The sequence below is a fragment of the Petaurus breviceps genome, unplaced genomic scaffold (genome assembly GCF_028583685.1).
Source record: "Petaurus breviceps papuanus isolate PSGF00001 unplaced genomic scaffold, PetGlider_PUasm1.0 64, whole genome shotgun sequence".
NCBI classification, from domain to species: domain Eukaryota; kingdom Metazoa; phylum Chordata; class Mammalia; order Diprotodontia; family Petauridae; genus Petaurus; species Petaurus breviceps.
The window spans coordinates 985,060-1,009,323 of record NW_027186428.1 but is presented as its reverse complement, the minus strand read 5'-3'; the positions used below and the strand labels follow the sequence as shown (position 1 = coordinate 1,009,323).

Here is a 24,264-nt window from a genome sequence, read left to right as displayed (position 1 = left end):
AAACAAAACATTAAACTTTCAATAGTAAGCTGTTAAACTATACACTGCTAATTCTTTCTCTGTATAACATGATGGTTGTCTATTCAAGGCCAGGTGTTTACAGCATTCATGTTTTACTGAGGTTTCAATTCATAAGAACTCTAAGACTTAACCATTTTTCTTTTTTTAATCAGGAATTATCAGAGTAGTTATTGTTTATCTACCTCTTTCTTGGTGATTTAAAATACTTCAAATGGCAGTACAGAAATATAAATCATATTCCAATTTGGTTCCTCAAAGGAAACTCATAATTTAACACTTAATGTCCAGTGTAGCATCTGGCACTACATATATTTTAAAGACATGGGGAATTTTTTGTTTTAAGGGAGGTGGTGGCACCTTGCTTTCATTTGTGAAAATGATGCTATTTATATCAAGCCAAACCCTTTTCTCTGGTTCCCCTTATGGCGAAAAGCATTTACTCCCCAAGAGTACTAGCTAGCAATGAGGAAGTGGCAGAGGAGAAATTAGTCCAAATAGGAATCAAATGTGGAAACTTTTCCTTATTGGCATTAAATTTCTAACCAAATTAAAGATGTAAGGGTTTGTAACAAATGACGCTACTATATAAAAAATCTTTTAATTACCTTCAGCTATGCAATATGAAAATAAAAAAATTCTTCTCCACATTTATCTTTCCCTTCCTTGAACAAAACTGGAAATATACTGTTGATGAGTCAAAATAGTAACAAGCTTCCCACTATAGGTGTGTTTTTACTAATAAAAACAGATAATGAATTGTATTAGCCTTCCAAAATATTAGAGAAAAAATACCTCCTTTTTGCTTTCCTTGTTTTGATCAACCTCAATGTCAATTGGGTTATTTCCATTTGTTTCTTCTAGTTCATCCTCACTGGAAGACAAAAGTTACTGAAAAATTACTTTGTGATGATTCTATATACACGCACACACATAGATAAGCTAGCTTAGGTTTAATTTGGTGTATATTTAAACTTCTTAAGAAGGAAATGACATTTAAACCCTATATTATTTTTGGACTGCATTATTTCATATATATTATCACAAAAGCAAGTGTGATTTGATCTCCAAACCAGCAACCAAACAATCTGTCAATAAGTATTTCTTTATTAAACAGGGATGTGTCCATCCCTGTGCTATAAGCGGGAAATATAAGTGCAAAGAATGAAATCATCCCTACTCACAAGGTGCTTACATTCTAATAGGAGAGACAAATATATATGACATACAGGAATAAACACAAATATATACAAAGTATCTCAATACAAACAGGGTGGGCACTAATAGCTGAGGGCCACAAAAATTGACTGAACAGGGATCTCACATGGTCAGAGCTTCACTAAAGGAAATTTACTTTGGTAGTAGTATGTTGATTGTATTGGACTGGGAAAAGACTTTGAAGCAGGAAAAGGCTGCTGCAATAATCAAGGCAAAAGATGATAAAGATTTGAACTAAGGTGGCAGCTATATAAGTGGAGAGAATGCTTGGACATGTGGGGTGAGGATGAGTAAGGAGTCAAGAATTGACAGGAATGTGGGGAAGCTAGGTGACTGGAAGGATGGTGGCACCTTCAACAAAAATGGGAAATTACTCAACTCTTAAATTTGCTTATTTTCTTTGCCAGAAGAATGAATATTAAAGTAGAAAGAATAAAACAAAAATGAAAACCATAATAAGGAGCTGATACCCAAAATACATAAGAGCATCTAATTGCCTTTCAAGAGCTCAAGTCACTGACTCAGTACCCAGATCAAGACAGAAGAAGATGTGATTGCTGGACCCTGTCAATGATACTTTTTTTTTTAATCTTTTGATATTTCAAATGTAGAAAACTGGAGAGGTTAAACTGGAGTAGAAAAATATTCTGATTTTCAAAAAAAGGGAAGAGCATAAAATCTACTAATAAGTTTGACTTAGATTCCTGGCAAAATTTTAGAGTTTATTATTACAGAAATGGTTACTGAATTTACAGAAAAGGAAATGAGCACAGAATTGACTATTTCCTTTTTTTGAAAGGGTTATTGAACTGAATTTTCAGGAGAATCCTGTAGATAACAATTCCCTAGATTTTAGCAAAACATTTAACAAAGAAAGGTTGGTTAGAAGATATTACAACTAGATGGATTTGTAATTGGTTGAATGGCCTGACCCAAAGCATTGTCATTGCCAGTTCTTTATCAATGTGAAAGATATCATCAATATTTTTGCCCAGGCATCTGGGTTTAGCCTTGTGCTGTTTAATATTATCCATGATTCGGATAAAGGGAAGGATGGCATCTTAAATTCACAGATGGCACAAAGTAGAAAGGGATAAATAATATACTAAAAAGGTCAGGATTTCAAAATATCATACTTTCATAGACTTAGAGCTAGAAGGAACTTCTGGGGTAATTTATATCCTCCAACTTCATTTTACAGATAAAGAAACTGAAGACCAGAAAGGTTAAATGACTTGTCCAAGGTTTAAGGGGAGAGATTTGAATTAAAGTAGTCTTCCAACTCCCAAACCAGTATTAGGCTTTTTCTAGACAGAAAACTAGGCTTGTAAGATGAAATTTAATAGGGATAAATGCAAAAGTCTTACATTCAGGTTTAAGAAACTGATTTAACATGTAAAAGAAGGAGTCATGATTAGACAAAACAGTAGTTTGTGTGAAAAAGATCTGAGAAATTTAGTGGATAATAACTTCTATGGGGGGAGCCAGATGGCACAGTGAATAGAGCACTGGCCCTGGAGTCAGGAGGACCTAAGTTCAAATCCAGTCTCAGACACATAACACTTATTAGCCATGTGACCTTGGGCAAGTCACTTAACCCCAATTGCCCTGACCTCCCTGACTCCAAAAAGAAAAAAAAAAACTTCTATGAATCAGCAATGTGAAGTGGCATTCAAAATACTAATGAGATGTCTTGTGGTGCATCAGAGAAAGCAGAACTTCCAGCAATAAGATGACCAATCAATCCCACCACCCTCCGCTTGTTCTGGTCAGACCACCTTTGGAATACTGTGTTCAGCTGACTTGAAAAGGCAAAGGACACCAGGAGAGTAAAAGGTCTCAAAAGCCCAAGTCACATGATCATAAACTGAAGGAAGTGGGAATGTCTGGCTTGAAGAGAACATGAGATTGGAAGGGGGAAAGCTTAAGGTGGATGATAGCTGTTTTCTCAAGAACTCGAAGGGGATAAAATGGAAGAGTAATTAGATTATAATTTTGGTCCCAGAAGAGAAAACTAGAAGTAACAGGTAGGCATCACTAAGAAGGACATTTGAAATGTTTGAAAGAAAAACTTTCTAACAAATTTACACTACTCAAAAGTGGAATGAACTGTCTTGGGAGGTACTGATTTCCCCATCTTAGTTGAAATTCTTTTTCATGTATGAATTAGACTAGATCGGTGGTTTTTAACCTAAGGTCTGAGAACTTGGTTATTAACATTCTGACAACTGATTCAACATAATTAGTTTATTTGTAAATCCTATGTTTAGGCTTAAGAATGTAAGTATGAATTTGATAAACCCCAGATGAAACTTGTGAAATCATCAGTATACCTGTGAAACCATCAGTCTATTTCAATCTAGAAATTATGTTATTATTTTAAGATATTCACTAAATTAAAAGAGAGGGTGATACTGGCAAAAAAGAAAACTATCAAGAAAACATTTACTATTCATTTGTGACATTACTGTTTAACTACTATTCTATCAGGAAATAATTGGGGAAACTCCAAACAGTCTATTTTTGATTTTTGCCTCTACCTAGTCTCACGAATTCTGATAGCTAAACAAAATCGCTATGGATTTAGTTACCTTTCTTCCCGTTCCCTTTTCTGTTTCCGAGCATGACGATCCATTACACTGGTTTTGGTTCTTGTCTTCTTCCAAGAATAATAAAATTTCACTAGACTTGCTATAGACTTATCAGGAAGCTAAAAACATAATGAAAGAAATTCATTCTAATGAAACTTTATTGAAGAAACTACAATTTGAATTTAAATACAGTAAGTTACTATTCAGATCCAAATACAACACTAAGTGAAAGTTTTTTTCTTTGTGCAAATACAAATTTTAGCCAAGCCTATTCCACATCCAAATTCACCATAAATTCTGATTACTTTTGTCTAAAATAGGCTTCTACAACTTGTGGCACAAGGACTATAAGTTGTGCAGGCCTGGTCTAAATGGCACAGTTCTACTGTACTAAGTGGCAAAAGTGATCCGAAATAATAGAACTATCACATATTTAAACTACACAGTATACCCAATGTACTTAAAAAAATTATTGATGCCTTGTTTTGATCATCAGTGATATCTGAGGATATCCTTCCTTGCAACAAAGAAAAATAGTTCAGCAGAAGCACATGAAGCAGTGACTTCATCTAATAGTATATATATATATGGTAAAACCCCATGTTCCTACTATAGCACTTGTTTTATTTTTTTAAGTCTTTTATTTTGAAAAGCATCTTCAAAGATTTCTTAGACAAGAATTCAATTAAACATCTTTGCACAACTAAAAGCCACTCTGCAGTCATGTCTAATCAATCAACAGAGATGTTCAACTTCAAAAAAAAAAATTACAAATAACCTTTTCTGAATACTAGTACAATCAAACCAGCATACCTGTACCAAGATATAAAGGTACCGAATAATGTCATTCCTTATTTTTCCCTAATCTACTTACCATCTGTTGGATTCTATGAAATGTTTTCCCATGAAAACTAAAGGCCTGCTCAAACAGAACTTTATCTTCCACAGTCCACTCATCTGGAAATGGGGTAAAGTTGGGTAGATCAGCCAAGGATTTTTCAATATTGTGCTTATGCCAAAAAAGCATCCCAAGTGCCTAAAAATATATTTAAAAAATTTTTATATGCAATACTATAATTTTAGAACAAAAACTAAAAAACATACATGATATTATAAATAGAAGGTAAAGAATAAATACAAAGCTAATGAACTATTTTCTATTTAATTTCTTCTCCAAAAGCTTTGCAGATATGAGTGTTAACGGATATTACAGAGGAGAATCCTTGGACAGATACAGTCCCCAAATTCCTTCCAATTTTCCAATTCCATGATCCCTCAGGAAATAATATCTGTAGAAGTGATGAGGTATAGATTTTAAAAATGAGAAACTGAGAAAATTCCCTAATATTATTTTGACATCACAGTCTCCTAATGATGGTTTGTGAAGACTTCTATGTCCAAGCTTGAAATAAAGCATCAACTGGATAATAGTCAAATTTCTTTAGGAAAAGAAGGGAACGGTCTGACGGGATCAGGATTATTTGTGGTAAGGGGAGAGTGGTGTTGGTACAGATTATCAAGCCAAGATAAACATAGGGAGTCTCTCAAACTGGAAATGGGGTGGGCTAAGCCATTTAAACATAATAGATAGTCATGGGACAGGTGGATGAGAATGTTCATAAAAGGTTCTCTAGAGTCTATAACTAGACACTAAATTTTTTTTCTTCAAATTGTGTATTTTTAATTCCTTTTAATAAATGGATTAAAAAATCCATCCCCCTTCCCTTGAGCTACTTCAGGATGAATAAATGAGAATAAGGACTCCCCCTTGAAATATTACCTTCTCTCCTCTTCCCTACCCACCAGATAAATAACTTTGGGATAAACAATGAAAAGGACTTCCTCAATAGGAAGTGATTTCCCATCAGTGGAAATTTTTAAGTTGACGGTAGATGGCCAATTCTTATAATTTGTAGAAAGATTTGCAAATGCTGAGAAAGATGCTACATTTGTTATTAATTCACATTTCTACAGCATTTTTAAGACCTATGAATCACTTCTGTCCCCATATTCTTCCTGTGAGGTAGATAATTATTACCCAATTTTATAGAAAATGTGATCTCTAAGGTCCCTTCACAACCTATGGATAAAGGTGGCAAAAGGAGGGGCAGAGGGGAGAGGGAAGGAAAGAGAGGGTGGGGAGAGAGGGAAGGAGAGGGAGAGACAGAGATATTTATTGAGTAATGTTGTTAAGCACAAAAGCATTTTCAATAAGAAAATTGCAGTAAGGTACCAAAAGAAAATCCTTTTCAGCAGTTTGTTTACAGTCCCACTTAATGGCAATGAGGAAAAAAAAATTTTATTTATTACCTGTTCCATATTGTACCCATGCTTCTCCTTGGCAATGGCAATGTATTCGTCTACTGAAAGACACAAAATAAATGGACTGTGAACAAATTAAAAATTGACAGAAATACATACATTTTTGTTTGTGTTGCTATTTTAGATTTTTAACACATGGTAGAATTAGGGTTAGCTTGGGCTGAGGCTGAAGAGGAAATGTTCTGTTAATGTTTAATAGTTAAATTCCATTGCCATAAAATCCAAGCAAAAATCAAAACATTAAAAACTGTAAACATGAGTTATCTGTTAGGTCTTTGAAACATTATATCCTCCTTTTCACAGCCAAACTACTAGAAAAAGTTGTCTACACTCATTGCCTCTAATCTGTAGTTTCCAAATCTACTCTAAACTGAAACTGTTTTCTCTAAGGATACCAACTCTAAATTGGAAGAACTGCCAGTTCTCATACTGGATGGTCCCACTCAGCCTTTGGTTGTCCCTGCACTGTTGGCCACCTCTCCAGTGCTATCTCCTTTTCAACGTCATCATCTGTCTGTAACTCTATTCTTTAATCACTCTACATGCTGTTCTCAATGACCTCAGCAGCTGCTACGGGCTGAATTCCTGTGCAAAACGCTGTCAAATGGATATATCTGGTCCTAAGCCTTCTGAACTCAAGTCCCACTTAACCAACTGCCTGAATAATTCCACCTAGAAGTCTCTTTTGCATCTCAAACTCAACCTATCCCTTTCCAACTTGCCCATTTGTGTTGGAAGATACTACCAATCTTTGAGTCACCCTGATTCTTCTTTCTCTCTCACCTTCCACATAACCAGTCAATCAGTTGCCAAATTCTGTCAAGTCTATCTCTACAACATCTGTACCTTCTCTATCTTTACTCTGCCACTTCCCTAGTTCAAATCTCCATGAACCCTTGACAAGATTACATTATCCTAACTCGTCTCCCTTCTTCTAGTCTATCCTCTATCTAACTATAAAAATAATTTTCTTAAAGCAGAGGTCTGACAATGTTATTTTCTTCATCAAGAAACTTCAAGAGCTCTGTACTGCCCCCAGGATAAAACACAAACTCCTTAACTTAGAATTTAAAGGGGGAATAACCACTTAGTAAGCACATATTCTGTGCCTGGAACTATGCTAAGCACTTTGCAAACATTATAACATTGAATGCCCCTCATAGTTTGGCCACTGCTTACCTCCCAGAACTTGTTTTCATCGCTCCTGCCCCTGTCTACTTGATCTTCCCCAAAGTCAGCAGGCAGTCTATTGAGTTCATGACACTTCACAGGCAGGCCTCTCCTATCTTAGAATCCTTAGCTTCTTCCAAAGTTTATCAGGTACCATCTCTTCCGAAAAGCCTTTTCTAATTCCTCTCACCCCTTTCTCAAATTTTCTTGTATTTACTTATCTGTGTAAATGTAGCCAGTAAACTCTTTCACCTCAATAGAAAGCTCCTTGCAGACCGGGCTTTTTTTCCCCTATTGCCTTTGTATCCCTAGCACCAATACAGTTCCTTGTTCATAGAAGGTACTGAATGTTTGTGAAACTGAATTAAATACAGTGATCTTGATAATAGAATGTAATAAAAGAATTAGACATCATTCAACAAAATATTTTGGGAGTACCTATGTATAAGACCCTAATTTAGGTGATATGGCAGATATAAGGACAGAGTATAGATTAGGGCAAATAGCTATTCTGCCCTCTGGACAACAGGAAATGGATTTAAAATCCATGAGAAACAGTCAAATTACTCAGTAATAGAATTGAAAGGTTTCCTAGACTATCCCTAAAAACAATAGAGGCTACACACCCTCTCCAGTATTTTCTAGCCTTCTACTAAAATCTTACTCTGATGCCTTACCATAGTATGGAGACAATCCCAGATTCTTTTTTTTTTTTGCCTTTTTTTTGGAGGGGAGAAGGTGGGGCAATTGGGGTTAAGTGACTTGCCCAAGGTCACACAGCTAGTTTTTGTGTTGTGTCTGAGGCTGGATTTCAATTCAGGTCCTCCTGACTCCAGGGCTGGTGCTCTATTCACTGTGCCACCTAGCTGCCCCACAACCCCAGATTCTTTTTTTTTTTTAAAGCAATTGGGGTTAAGTAACTTGCTCAAGGTTACACAGCCAGGTGTTTCTGGGTGGGTGCTAAGTGTCTGAGCCCAGATTCGATCCCCAGGTCATCCCAACACTGGAGCCAGTGCTCTTACTCGCTGTGCTACCTGGCCGCCCCACACAACCCCAGATTCTTAAAGGATATGCCAGCAAAGCACAAGTTCTAACAGGTCCCACCCAAATTATAAAGGCTTTGAGATTCGAACTATTGACAGACTGCATGTGTTACATAAGGACTTGGTTACCACTAGACGTGTAACTGAAAAGGTTGGCAATTAGGTGATCAATTTTCCCGAAACTCATAAAGATTGTCTAAGCTAAGGTATGAAAAAGCTGAGATTTACACTTTAGGAAAGTATACCCACATTTGGAAATGCCAAAATAATTTCCTATGGATTAGTATAACAAAAAACATAGAAAATACTCCAACTTACAATATTAATGTATACTGAACAGCAATGGAAAATACTGAGGGTGGAAAAAGAAACAAGTATAGTTTTTTTTTTAATAAACATTAATTTCTATCTAGAGCAGTCAACTCTACATCCTTAAAATACCTCCAAATGAACTGTGGTCACTTAATCTAGAACAGTATAGTAATAAGTCAACTGTCCAGAACTCACCTTATACAAGGTTTTCATCAAAAAACAAACAAGGCAAGCTACTTTTTCAGTAAACATTTAATTACTTTGAAAGTAGTTATCTAAGTGCACCAATCTATTTTAATAAAGATTTTTAATGACAAGAGATGAGATATAAATGTTTCCTGACTATGCCTTAGTCAAATAGGAAAAATAATAATTAGAAAATGCCCTAAAGCAATCTGGTTATTTAAGGTAAAGACAATTTCCTACTTACAATGGTTGTGCTCTACAAATTCATGTACTTTTGTACTAAGAATGGAGGTCACAGAGGGTAGCAACTATGTCATTTGGCATAATAACCCTCACAGCTGTGAGCGATACTTTATAGGTAGCTTTAGTACTTAAGTGCTTTGGGGCTTATTGTGCTTTTAATTTATTTGTAAATTGGTTATTCAGAATTCAGAATACATTCTCCACAAAAAAAGTTTAATTCACTATGGTAGCTAAAAATGAAGGACTAAAGTAATTTCTATAGTTTTTAGCTACATTGGATGAATCAGTAATCTCAAGGTAGGCACTTCCAATTGATGAAGACCATACATAATATATATTCTCTTTCAATCTGTACAGTTCTTACCCAGGTCATCATGTAAATGCTCCACAGGGGGTACATTTAATGTCTTGGGAGTTTTCTCTAGGTCTCCAGGCATTACATGTCAACTAATGAAACAGAAATATTATTTGCAGAACATCCTTTGCTCTCTCTACATGACTGGTCAACCTGTTTTTCTAATTATCTTTGTCTTGATGAATAAAAGCCTATTAACCATTCTGGCAGAGGCCCTCCTCACCTCATGCCTTAGATTCTTGCAATAGTTTGCTGATGGGTCTACTTGCCTTGAGTCTTACCCCATTTCAATCCATCCTACATCTTCCCTTGATCATGTCAGACCTCTTCTACTCAATAAACTCCAGTGGTTTCCTACTGCTTCCAAGATCAAAATGCCCTGTTTGGCATTCAAAATCCTTCAAAATATAACCTCTTCCTACTTCTTTCTAGTCTTCTTACACCATATTGCCCACTCTTCAAGTCTTTGCTAGGTGAAGTTATTTCCTTTTGCTTTCTGTTACAATTTAAACTGTTTAAACTTCTTTAGGGGGTAATAATCTGTCTCAATATGTGGTTGTTTTTTTTTAGTGCATTTGCATTTTATTTTTTTTACAGTGTTTTAATTTTTTTTAATTTTATGCTTATTTTTAGTTTACAACATTCATTTCCACAAGATTTTGAGTTACAAATTTTCTCCCCGTCTTTCCCCTACCCACCACCCCAAAACAGCGATCCCACTGAATGCCCCCTCCCCCAATCTGCTCTCTCCTATATCCTCCTCCATTCCCCCTCCAACTTTCCAGTAGAGCAAGATGGATCTCCATACCCCAGTGCCTGTATATCTTATTTCCCGGTGCATGCGAAAATAAACAAATAAATAAATAAATGATTTTTTTAAAAAAGATGTCTGATTTTAAAACTTTGAATTCCAGATTCTTTCACCTATCCTTACTGGGAAGATAAACAATTCAATATAGGTTGTACATGTGTAGCTATGCAAAACATTTCCATAGTGGTTATATTGTAAAAGACTGACTATATTTCCCTCCATCTTATCCCTTCCCCCACTTGTTCTATTTTCTACTTTGACCCTGTCCCTTTTCAAAAGTGTGTGCTTCTAACTACCCTCCCCCCCAATCTGCCCTCCCTTCTATCATCCCCCCTCTTATCCCCTTCCCCCCTACTTTCCTGTAGGGTAAGATACCCAATTTAGTGTGTATGTTATTCCCTCCTTAAACCAAATTCAGTGGGAGTAAGGTTTGACCCATTTCCTTTTGCCTTCCTGTTCTTCCCCTCTATTTTAACAGTTTTCCCTTGCCTCTTTTATATGAGATAATTTACCCTATTCTGTCTCCCCCTATCTCCTCTCACTATATTCCTCTCACCTCAATTTTATTTTTTAAATATCATCCCTTCCTATTCAATTGATCATGTGCCCTCTGTCTATGTATACCTGTACACATATAAACACACACACTCACATGTATTCATATGTACATACACTCTCTTATATAGACATAAATGTATGTATACATATATACATTTATATTCCCTTCAACTAATCTCATACTTAGAAAAGTTTCATAAGTTACAATTATCATTTTTCCATGTAGGAATAATATCTGTTCTTTTATCTATCATTTTTTAGACTAAATTAGGTCAGGTTGTAGTTAACTTAATTATAAAGAAAAATATGATCTTTGCTCTAGAAAGTTTGATGGTCAGACTATTCACAGATGGGTAATTCAGCGAGGAATCTTACATCAGTAACCAGTCATTCCCCAGCTTTAAAAATATAATAGATTCCATCTTTTGTGAAGTTACTTGTCATAATATGTCAAAGACCTCTCTACTCTTCCATAAAAAATTTTATTTTGAAGTTTACAAAACTAGAATATGAACATTTCTGCATACAAAGAACAGAAGATGACTTGCATATAAAACCTTGAATTTCAATTACATGAATCACTAGATTTTTAAAAAGTTTATATATATATATATTAAATTTAATGTTGTGATATCTATTTACAATACCCTATATGTCTAAATACCTTTTTAAAATTCCATCTGCTTTCTTTTATGTATTTTACAAATATTTAACTGCCCTTTTTCTACCTTTTCCTGTTTGCAGGAAAATCACTATCCTCTCTAATACTCTCCCTCTTTAAAAAAAAAAAAAGCTCTCCTTAGTTCTTTTTTTTTTTCAATCAAAAAGTCCTCCTTTTGTCTCTCTCACCATCCTTTTCTCCCAGTAGGAAAGAAAAAAAAACAAAAACCCTGTTTGTGACAAATACACAGAGTCAGTTAAACAAAAACAAATTCCTTCATGGGCCATGTAATAAAAAGATTTCAATCTGAACTCGAGTCCTTCATATTTCTATCAGGACATGGGTTGTTTGTTTCATAATGAATCCTCTGCAATCATGTTAGGTCTTTGCACTGATATGGGTTCCTCGGTGTTTCAAAATTGTTTGTCTTTAGAAAGATAGTGCTTTAAAGGCTTGCAAAATACTTTAGCTCATATACTAAATACTAATAAAATAAATAAAATTTAATAATAAATATTAATTAAATATTAAATATTTAATAATAAAATAAATAAAAAATAAACTACTAAAGCTCACTTTAGGCTCATAATAACCCTGGGAAATAAGTGCTATTGCTGTCCTTATTTTACAGATGAGGAAACAGGCTGAGAGGTGAAGTGACTTGCACATAGTCACATAGCTAGAAAGTAACTAAGGGTAAATTTGAAATTAGGTCTTCTTGACTCAGACCTTACACTCTATCCACTAAGTAACTTTGTTCTCCTGGTTCTGCTCACTTAACTCTCAGTTATAATATCTTTGTTGGGCTTCTTTAAAACCATTCTTTTCATCACAACATTTTACATAAACATCCATTTACAACAGTATTCCATCACATTTACATACCATAATTCATTCAGCCAATTAATGGACAGCTCCTCAGTTTCTAACTCTTTGCCAACACAGAGATGCTGTACAATGTCATGTACATCCTTCCCTTAATCCACCTTTCCTCTCCTAACATGCCTTTCTCCCCTTTCCATTCTGTTTGTAAACAGTTCATTCCTTAGTTCTTTATGACTGTTTGCTTATGCTTACCTCTTCGGTTTTTTTCTATTTCAAAGTTTCCATCTGGTTCTGATCTTTTAATCAGAAGTGTTTGGAAGTTCTCTATTTCAATAAAAGTACATTTTCCCATGTGGGATAATATTTAGTTTTTCTGGGTAAGTTGATTTTGGATTGTAATCCTTTATCTTTTGCTTTCTGGAATACTGTACTCCAAGCTCTACTCCTCTAAAGCAGTAGCTACTAAATTGTGTGTGAAGCTGGCTATGGCTCCTTTGTACTTCATTCTTTCTTTCTGACTGCTATTTTTCTTTTGATCTCCATTTTGCCCTCTGGTTCTAAAAGATCTGGCCACTTCTCTCTCATGATATCTTGAAGCAGTTTTCAGGTAGTACAATTATTCTTAAATCATCTGTTTTCCAGGTCAGCTGTTTTTGCTATGAGATACTTTATATTTTCTTTTATTATTTTCCAGTATTTTGACTTTGTTTTAATATTTTTTTATCTCATGGACTCATCTTCTATTTGGTCTACTCTAATTTTCAAGGAATTTGATGCTGGGGAAAGGTTGTATACTGCTTATTCCAAACTCTTGATTTCCATTTGAATTCTTTCTTTTACAGATCTCACTTCTTTTCCATTTTTCTTCTAGCACTCTCATTTCATTTATAAAAACTTTTTAAAACTTAAAACTAATCTTCCAAAAATCTAGTTGAACTTGTACCAAAGCTATGTTTTACTTTGAGGCAGCTAGGAGGCACAGTGGACAGAGTGTTGGACCCAGAGTAAGGAAGACCCAATTTCAAATCTGGCCTATGGCAGTTATTAGATGTGTGACAAAATTAATTTCTGCCTGCATCAATTTCTTCATCTGTCAAAAAGACATAATAATAGCCCCTACCTTCTGGGGTTGTTGTCATCAGGACAAAGTGAGTTTATATTTGTGTAAAGTGCTTTGGAAACTTTAAAACACTGTAAATGCTAGCTACTAATATTAGTATATTGATGTTTTGGAGTCATTCTCTTCTGAGTTTGTATCACGCATTCCTGTCGCTACTTTTTAATGAGGATGGGGGAAGTTCTTTTTTTGTTTGCTCTATCTTCCAGTCTATCTTCTGACCCCAGGTTTTATATTAGGGCCAGACTCTGAACATTTCTAGAAGGAATGTTTGGGATGGTCCTTCTGCTGCTTTCTTGGGAGTATTGAGTGTTATATTATTCCAGGCTTTCACAGGGTCAGCTCATATTTGAAGAACTGCCAGCTTTCAGTGCTCCTAAAATGGTCTCATAAAGGGCAGCATCTGATTTCTGCCTTTCTGTTTAAAATCTGCAAGTTCCTGACCTGGGTTTGGGTCTGATTGACTTGACCCAGTTATAGTTCTAGTAGACTGCTACCAGGTTGTTCCTCTAAAAGTAGGTTGTTAAATGGACTATCTTAGAAGTTCCACTAAAATGGGGGTTAAATGGGTCTTTTGTGACCAGACCTGGGAACCTAACCAGTATGGGAAAATGCATGAGACACAGCAGATAAGGAGCCATGATACTGCAACTCTATCTTCCCCACATTCTATCACATTCCTAGTGGTAGTAACCAGAAGAATAGTAAGAAAGTAACACCATAAAAATCGGAACTTCTCTATGTCTCATTACCACCACAACAGCCATCACGGACTTGAGACAAAAATTGGCAAGATAAGAAACATGGTGATTTACATGCTCTTGTTTTTCCAAGTTTCCAGTATACAAACTGGCTACACAAATATTTAGAATATTTCTAAGTTAAGGAGTACCTGTTTCTTTTCAGTAATCTGTTTTAACTCACCTTTAGATAGTCCTTCACAGTTTACAAAGAGCTTTGCTTATAAAAGCCCTGTAAAGAAGGTAATACAAATAGCATTATCCCCATTTTAGAGAAAAGGAAGCTAAGGTTTAGGGTTTTATTCATGGCTATACAACTAATAAAGGCTAGAAAGAGCCAGGTCTTGATTCAGTCCCATGATCTTTAAATTACCCAATAATATCTGCAAAAACAGCTTACTGTTCTGTGAAAATATGTATTTTAAATCTATTTATTATGATGATGATGGCTAATTCTGTTAAAATCTAACAAATTCATTCTCCTCACCTAAATGATATCTTAAGGCACATAAAGGGAAATTAACCCCAACAAATCATCTGAACAATAAAAACCATTATTGGAAACAATCACCAAGGATTACCTATTGATACATTAAAAGCATAACACAAAGCTGCTAGGTCAAACTGACCTCAAGCAAAACACTTGTTATCCTTCAGAAAGTTATATAAAGGGTCTTCTAACTAGTAAAAGTCAACCACATGGGACAACCTGTCTCTATTATCTTACTTGAGCCCAGCAGTTTTATCATATTAAAATCTTTGAAACGGAAGGAACCTCACCTGGTCCAACCCATATCTCTGTGAGTCTTAACCTTTTTTTGTTTCACTGAACTGACTTGGCAGTCTGGGAAAACTCTTGAATTACTTCTCAAAATAATGTTCTTTAAATGCATAAAATTGAAAATGAAGATGCAATTTTTTCCATCCAAGTTGATGGACCCCAGGTAAAGAGGCTATAAAATTACTGGCAAGTTAGAGAAGTTTCTGTCTCTGTGAAAATACCAACAGGAACTGAGAAATCACTACTCCCTGAGAAAGCCTACGCATTTTTGTATTTTTCCTCATAGAGCTGCCTGCCTCTCCATTAATTTTGTCCAGTTTTCCTTGTTCTGTCCTTTGAAGACAATCATAATAGTAGAATAGTAATGATGAAAATGATAATAGTAATTATTATAACATTAATATAGCACTTACTGTGTGCCCAAGCATTGTGATATTTGCTCTATGAATATCATTTCATTTGATCACCACAACAACCCTGGGAAAACAGGTTCCTTATTTTGTAGTTGAGGAAACTGAGGCAAACAGTTGTTAAGTGACTTGCCCAGGGTCACTCAGTGTTTGAGGGTGATCTTAAATTCAGGTCCTTCCTGAATCTAGGCATAGCATTCTGTCCACAGCTCCACCTAGCTGCCTTGGTAAAAAATCTCAACACTCTCCTTTTACATATTCCTGATCAAATAGCTATCTTATTCACTAGAGTAATTATTCCAAACTTTTTATCTCTCAAACTCCCACAGCATCCCCCACTTCTCAGCTGAAGACCTATCTCATTTCACATTATTCCCAAAGAGCTGCTCCTTCTTCCCCTCTCTTCCTCTTCTTCTCATATGATGCAGATTATCTTCCCCTACCCTGTACTCCTTTATAAATCTCCCATTAAGAAATGACCCTTCTTGCCAAAGCAAATCCTTCTAATCGCATGTTTGATCTCATCCCTTCCAGAGCTCTCAAATTCACTGTCCCCATTATCATCCCTACATTCTAAATTTTCCTTTTCTCCCTATCTACTGGCTCTTTCTTTGCTGTCAACAAATGTGTGTATTTTTGCACATCCTTAAAATTTTTCATTTGATTTAACCATTCCCAACCACCTGCAGTCCTTTATCTGTCCTTCCTTCTCAACCAAACTACTTGAAAAAATCACCTACAAAAACCTTCATTTCTCAGTTGATTCTTCTTAACTAAATATGCTCTAGATTTTGATGATACTACTTTCTCTTAGTTCTACTGTTCTTACTTTGCCTTCTCAGTTTCCTTTGCTGAATCTATCCCGGTAAAAGACCACATTCTCTTATCTTTTCCCTCTACATTATCTCATTTAGTGATCTCATTAGCTCCACAAATCATCTCTACATTGATAATTACAAAATTTATATATTCAGCCCAATCTCTCTTCCAAGTTCCAACTCCAGATCACTAACTATCTCTGGACATATATCAAATTAGATATCCTAAAGACACCACATCAAATTCAACATTTCCAAAACAAAGTTCATTTTCCCTCCAAATTCTCCTCTCCTTTCCTACTTCCCTATCACATTCAAGGGTACCACCCAGGCTAATAACATGAATGTCTCATCCTGTAGTCCTCATTCACATGGACCCCATACATCAATCTGTTGTCAAATCTTACTGTTTTTACCTTCACAATATCTTTGTCACTATCTCCTCTCTATTCATACAACTTAACTACCACCTCTGCACAGGCTCTCATCTCTCACTTTTTTACAACATCAAATATTTTACAATATCTCCTCTCCTCTCATTATTACAAGTCTAGTTGGTTTTCCTGACTTTCTCTACTACAATGCATCCTCCATTCAGGGGAAGTGACTTTCCTAAAGCACTGGTCAACCCATGTCATCCCACTTCCTGTTAGCTCCAAGATAAAATTGTTTGCCATTTAAAGCACTTCATAACCTGGCTCCTTCCTACCTTCCAATCTTTTTACGATTTATTCCCCTCCAAGCACTCTACAAATACTGGCCGCCTATTTGTTGTTCCTCACACAGTACACTATCTTCAAACTCCATGCCTTTGTACTGACTATCTCCCATACCTGAAATGCTGTCCCAACTCACCCCCACCTCCTAGTTTCCCTACCTTCACTTCCTTTAAGACTCAGTTCAAAGCCTACCTTCTAGAAGAAGCCCTTTCTTTGTGGCCCCACCCCCACCCCATTCGGTTAGTGTTTTCTCTACAAGATTACCCTTCATTTACCTTGAACAAATCTTTTCCAAAACATTATTTATTTTTGAGGCTCTTTTCTTTTTAAATTGAGTTAGAAATTTCTCCTTTCCATGCCCCCCAGAAGGCAAGCACAATGAAATTAATTATACAAGTGAAATCATGCAAAACATTTCCATGTTAGTCTTATGGGCTGCCAGCCCAGCCCCCACCCTGTATGAAAGATAAAGTGAGAAAGTTACACTTCATTTAAAAAAAAAAAAGTGAGAAAGTTACACTTCATAGTTTGCATTCAGAGTTGTCAGTTTTTTCTCTGGAGGAAGACAGCATTTTTTTTTTTTAAATCATGTGTCCTTTGGAATTGTCTTGGAATGTTTTATTAATCAGTTTGAAAAAAAAAAGTATGCTTTGATCTGCATTCAAACTCTACCAGTTCTTTCTCTGATAGCATTTTCCTTATAAGTCCTTTAGAACTGTCTTAGATCACTGTATTGCTAAGAATAGCTAACTTTTATGGGTGAATTCATTCCATTCACATTCAGTTATGATTACTATTTCCCCCATCTAATTTTTTTCTGCTTATTTTTCTCTCTTTTTATCCTATCTCTCCCCCCAAAATTTATTTTGCTTCTAACCACTGCCTCCCTTAATTGGCCCTTCATTTTATTATTCCCCCATCCCTTTCTGTTATTCCCAATTCCCTCCTATTTCCCTGAGAAAGTTACATTTCTATTTCTATACACAACTGAGTGTATGTGTGTGTGTGTGTATATTCTTCCCTCTTAGAACCAGTTCTGATGAGAGAGTCAGGCTCTTTTTTTCATGATAGCTTTCAAGCAGTCCAATAATTTTTAAATGATCTCTCCTTGATCTATTTTCCAGGTCAGTTATTTTTCCAATGGGATATTTCATATTGTCTTTTTTCCCCATTCTTTTGATTTTATTGTTTCTTGATTTCTCATAAAGTCATTAACTTCCATTTGCTCTATTCAATTTTTTTAAGGAATTATTTTCTTCCATGAGCTTTTGGACCTCCTTTTCCATTTGGCCAATTCTTCTTTTCAAGGCATTTTTCTCCTTATTGGCTTTTTGTACCACTTTTACCATTTGGCCTGGTCTGTTTTTTAAACTGTTATTTACCTCAATATTTTTTGTGCCTCTTTTACCACCCTGTTAATTATCTTTTCATAATTTTCTTGCATCACTCATTTCTTTTCCCAATTTTTCCTCTACTATGCTTATCCTTTTTTTAAAAACTCTTCTAGGAAGTTCCAACAAGATATATACAAGATAAATTGAAGATAAATCAACTGAGGGGAGGCATTAGAATTAAGGGGTATTTTTACTGGATTATAGAGTATGTAGAGGGAATTAAAGTGCAAGGAAACTGGAAAAGGTATGAACAAACTGAGAATTTTACATTTGATCCTGGAGGTGATAGAAAACCACTAGAGTTTATTGAATAGAGGAATGACATGGTTAGATTTAGGCCTTAGGAAAATCATATCTCATATCAAAGAAACATTTGGTAGGCAAAGAAGAGGTTTGTCCTTTTCTCTTAGGCTCTTAACTTTTCCCCCAGTTAATAGTGCATTCCTGTCTGTCTCCATGAGCCATAAATGTAGGTACAATCTGTTATGGGATTAACTATACTGTTTTTAAAAATAATTCTGAAATTGCATCCATGAAAAAAACCTAATACACATAAAAACTATTTTGGTAATTCATGCTAGAAACATACAAGTAGAATTACCTAACATTTAAACTCTAAATTCAGGACACATAAATCCATGTTTATGATTTTTTAAAATTCAGTCTCATGTAAGAGGAGCAAACCAGTAACTTTTTAAAAGAAAAGAAGAATCTAAACATAAGGAAAACTACAAAATGTCATATGGGCAGCAAGACAAGATCAATTTATAACTATAAAACTCAGAACTTCAGCTACCCAATTAATAAGCATTTTGATTGAACGTTTATGTAACTTATGAATTTAGGATACAAAAGACATAAATATTTGCCAATGAAAGAATTTTATAAAGATGATTCATAATCGATGGAGAGTCAAAATATATATTTAACTTGAGGAGGATATAAAGTAAAAATGTCAGGAGATTCAGCTTGATTTGGGACAACTGAGTAGTTCTTCGTTTCTTCAACTATATAATCAGAAACTGAGCTACATGATTTATGATCCCCTTTCTGCTTTTGCACTGGTAGTACTCCTTGCAAGAAATGCCTAGTACTCCCTCCTCACTTTTATCTCCAGGAATCCTTGATTATCTTCAGGTCTTATCTCAACACCACCTCCTCCTACACAAAGCTCTGTCCAGTTCTACCAGCTGCTACTTTTCTCCTCCAAGGTCACCTTCCCTCTATTTTGTATTATACTATATATACCTAAGTACAAGCATATTATCTACCTGCTAAATAAGCCATCTCTGAGGGCAGGAACTATTTTGTTTTTTGTCTATGTATCCTCCCAGAGTTCCTGGCACATAATAGGGGCTTGATAAAAGTTTATGGATTGAATGTCTAAGGCCAGATAGTTAATAAGGTAGATAATAAAATCCTCTGGATTTTTTATGGCACTCTTTTCCCTATAACAATGATAACCTTGAGGCGAGCACAGGTCTTCATTGGCAAAGAAACTAGAATGACAGAGTAGCTTGGATGGGATGAAGAGAATATTGAAAAATAAAGTTGATGTGATATTTTGAAGGTAGAAGCACAGAGCAGGTGAATTCTAAGCTTATCTTGTTTGCTAAAGTAATTTCTGTATCTTATGAAAAAAATCAGCACTATAAAGCTTATGATTTTCATATCAGCTGTTCTCAAATTGAAATGGAAAAAAAAGAAATTCAGCCAAAAAACTACTACTATCACCTCAACTCACCCTCTTCCCTATTTTCTGCAGGCATTCAAAACACCTTGTGAACCTGCACATTCTTTGTGGTGCAACAGGATGACACAATAGGGTGAGTTAAGGACAAAGCTATCCCTTTAATGGAGCCTATTTAATGTATGGACCATTTGCAGTAGCATTAGACATTGCAAAGGGAATCTGGCACAAATTTCTTCTCAAAATGAAATCTTGAACATGCCCAGGAGTTTTTTTTAGACTGCAATGGCAAATGAATACATGGCTGACATTTTTATGATTAAAGTAAGGAACGGCTATTGCAGCATCTCAATTGAAAGTACAAGTAGCACAAGGCTGTTTTAGTAAAGCAACAGTGCCATCTGGTGACTACAAAGTATTAAAGCAAGCAACATTTCAAACCAATAACTTTAAGCGAGGGTTGGAAGAGGAATTAATAGTAATAATAACTACTGATGTTTAGAGATGTAAGGTTTGCAGAATATTTTGCACACATCATTCCATTTGGTCCTTATAACTAAGGTAGGTAAACACTACAGTCATTATTATCCCTCTTTTACAATGAAATTGTTGGACAGAACTGCACATTATGAAAACCAAATTGAGACAAAGACTGATTCAAGCAACCACAACCAATCACCCAAAGGCAACATTAAAAAAAAAAAAAAGAAATAGCAAAGGCCAAGAATTAGATGAAGGAATTCAAAAGGTTCTTTTGGTTTTTGAGCTCTTAAAAGTGAAGCTTTCCCCTTACCTTCTTCAAAAGTCCAAGATTAAAAGATAGCTCAAAATTTAAATACAGACAGTTTGACCCAAGCAAATATGCCTTCCTAAAATGTATCCACTTTCATTTCAAGCCATTTGAAACAGTCACAACTTCTCTAACTCCTCCAGAGATCAGTTTCTTTCCCTATAAAATGTAAGTAAGGAAGCAGGGACAACATGAACATTTTATAACTTTGAGTTAACTAACTGAATACTAATGACCCCATTTTCTACCCTTATTCATTCTGTAGAGCCACTCTACATTAATATGTTGTGCTTGGATGAGCCAGCATATGTTTCAGTGGGAAAGAGAGTCATGATAAAAACGTGGCAACCTGAGGCAGGTCAAGGAAAAACAAATACATTCTCTGCTTGACATTATGAGTGGAAGAGAATTATGTTATTTCCTGCCATGTGATTTAGATCAGGTCTCTTCTAAGTCTAAATCTAAAATCCTATGAACTTCACATAAGTGAAAAGTACAAAGCAGAATTTAAGCTCTGTCCTAACACATTTTGCTTTACATGTAGTTTATGGAGCAAATTTTAGACTCCAGATACATGTTGGTATGACAAATCAATGGGCACCTCATCAAATTACGGCTAGTTAATGTTAATGATCACTCTTAATGACAGGAATGAAACCATGTAGACTATTCTGATTTAAGAATTTCTTTCCTGGGGAAGGCAGAGTCAAGATGGCAGAGCAGAAACAGGACTTTGTAGCTCCCACCTCCTCCAATTCATGTAAAAAATTACTCCAGACAAACTTTGGAGCTACAGAACCCACAAAATGACACAGAGAAGCTAACCTCCCACTGAAGACAGCCCAGCAGGCCAGCAGCAAGCAGCCAGCACAGCACTCTGAGAGCCAAGCCAAGCCCAGACCCCGGCAAGCCCAAGGTTCTAGCCTCAGGGCAGCCTGACCAGATGCCATCTAGAGGGACTTCAGATCACCAGCAGCTGTGGTGGTTTCCAGAATTATCTGGTGGTTTCCAGAATTATCAACCCACAGATACCAAGGACAAAGTGAGAGGTCAGTATGGTGTGCACTTTTGGACCTGGGAATTCCGAGTGTGATCCGGTCTTTGCCCCTGGGGCAAGAAGCAACAGAGGCACCTCAGGCCGGCCATGCAGCCGCCTCATGGCCACTTCAGAGCTCCTGGCTTGCAGACTGTAGGGGGACGGACCAAGAGACCAGTCTGAGGGGTAATCGCACTTGCTTTAACCTGCTTGGATCTGGATTGCTGTCTAGGGTGGAGGTCCTGGGGTGTGTGAGCAGTCTGCCAGAGAGTATGGAGGCTTCAGAGAGGGCACCCAACTAATACCTCCAGCAGCTGAGAAAACCCCAGTGTTTGGAATAAAGCACCCATTTCTGAGAGCAGAGTTTTACTAGCAAAAGGCTCAAAAGTCAAGTGATTGAGTGGCAACATGAGCAAGCAAAGGAAGCAAACACAGCAACCCAACTTTACATTACTATTTTGTGGAACTAAAAGGATCAAAGCATGGAACAGGAGGAAGACAACAAAGTCAGAACTCCTGCACCAAAAGCTTCCAAGAAAAATATGAACTGATTACAGGCCATAGAAGAGCTTAAAAAAGGATTTTAAAAATAAATAAGAGAAGTGGAGGAAAAATTGGGAAGGGAAATGAGAACAATGCAAGAATATTATGCAATGAGAGTCAACAACCTGACTGAAGAAAATAACACCTTAAAAAATAGACTAACTCAAACGGCAAAAGAGGCTCAAAAAGGTAATGAGGAGAATGCCTTAAAAAGCCAAATTTGCCACATGGAAAAAGAATCTCAAAAGCTCAATGAGGAGAATCATTCCTTCAGAATTAAACTGGAGCAAATGGAAGCTAGTGACTTTATGAGAAATCAAGATACTATTAGACAGATCTAAACAAATGAAAAAAATAGAAGGCAATATGAAATATCTCATTGGAAAAACCACTGATCTGGAAAATAGATCCAGGAGAGATAATTTAAAAATTATTAGACTACCTGAAAGCCATGATCAAAAAAAGAACCTAGAAATCATCCTTCAAGAAATTCTCAAGGAAAATTGCCCTGATGTTTTAGAACCAGAGGGCAAAATAGAGGTTGAAAGAATCCACCAATCACCTCCTGAAAAACATCCCAAAAAGAAAACTCCTAGGAATATTATAGCCAGGATCTGGAGTTCCCAGATCAAGGAGAAAATATTACAAGCAGCCAGGAAGAAACTATTTCAATATTGTGGAAACACAATCAGGATAACTCAGGAACTGGCCACTCTACATTGAGGGATCGAAGGGCTTGGAATATTATATTCCAGAAGTCAAAGGAGCTGGGATTAAAACCAAGAGTCACCTACCCAGCAAAACTGAGTATCATGTTTCAGGGGAAAATATGGTCATTCAACAAAATAGAGGACTTTCAAGCATTCCTGATGAAAAAAACAGAGCTGAATAGAAAATCTGACATTCAGATACAAGAAGGTTGAGAAGGTAAACAGGGAAAAGAAATCATAAGGAACTTATCAAAGTTGAACTACTTATATTCTACATGGAAAAATGATAATTATAACTTATGAAACTTTTCTCAGTATGAAAATAGTTGAAGAGAATAGAAATGTATATATATATGTGTGTGTGTGTGTATGTATATATGTATGTATATGTGTATCATACATATATATGTCTATTTAGGAGGGTAAATGGGCGTATGAATACATATGTGATGTGTGTATATATGTCTACAGGTATACATAGACAGAGGGCACAGGACCAATTGAATAGGAAGGGATGATACTTAAGGTGAAATTAAGAGTTGAGAGAGGAATATAATGAGAGGAGATGGGGAGAGGCAGGATGGGGCAAATTATCACATATAGAAGAGGCAAGGGAAAATTATTAAAATGGAGGGGAAGAACAGGAAGGCAAAAGGGAATGAGCCAACCTTATTCTCATTGAATTTGGCTTAGGGAGGTGTAATGGACACCAGAGAATTAACAGGACAGCGAGGCCAATTATAATTTGATAGGAGTGTTTATTAACCGGCCGGGACTGCCTCTCAGACTGAAAGACAGCCCTGAGCTTTATGTTAGATATAATTTTATAGACAATGTGACTGCTAGCAATAGAATGTGTTTCCAAGGGGTTAGCATTGTTTCTATTGAGGCGAAGCTTTCTCAGTATTATTCCTACTGAAGCAAAGCCTTAGTATTATTTCTACTGAAGCAAAACAGACCTGAATCTATGGGAATCTGTGGCATGTTTTTAGCAACACAGGTGAAACATTTCTTTACTATTGGAGCCTATTAGGTAATTTCCAAGGAACCTAGTAGGGGTCCCCTCTAGCAGGTTTGAGGGGGCTCTAGTGTATAATTTCTGGTGGGTACTTCAGGAGGGAATGACATACACACTAAATAGGCGAGTACTCACCCTACAGGAGAGTAGAGGGGAAGGGGGAGATAGGGGGAACAATGGAAGGG

The 24,264-nt window shown here is 36.1% G+C and overlaps 1 protein-coding gene across 1 annotated transcript in view; it reads right to left on the bottom strand.

The window, feature by feature from the left end:
* RCOR1 (REST corepressor 1) overlaps positions 1-24,264 on the bottom strand; it is a 138,790-nt gene that overhangs the window by 28,902 nt on the left and 85,624 nt on the right. The window contains exons 4-7 of the mRNA XM_069103748.1: positions 6,138-6,190; positions 4,702-4,863; positions 3,828-3,946; positions 814-892 (exon numbers count right to left, since the gene is read on the bottom strand). Of these exons, the coding sequence (XP_068959849.1) occupies positions 814-892; positions 3,828-3,946; positions 4,702-4,863; positions 6,138-6,190 (413 nt within the window). The remainder of the gene's footprint in view (positions 1-813; positions 893-3,827; positions 3,947-4,701; positions 4,864-6,137; positions 6,191-24,264) is intronic.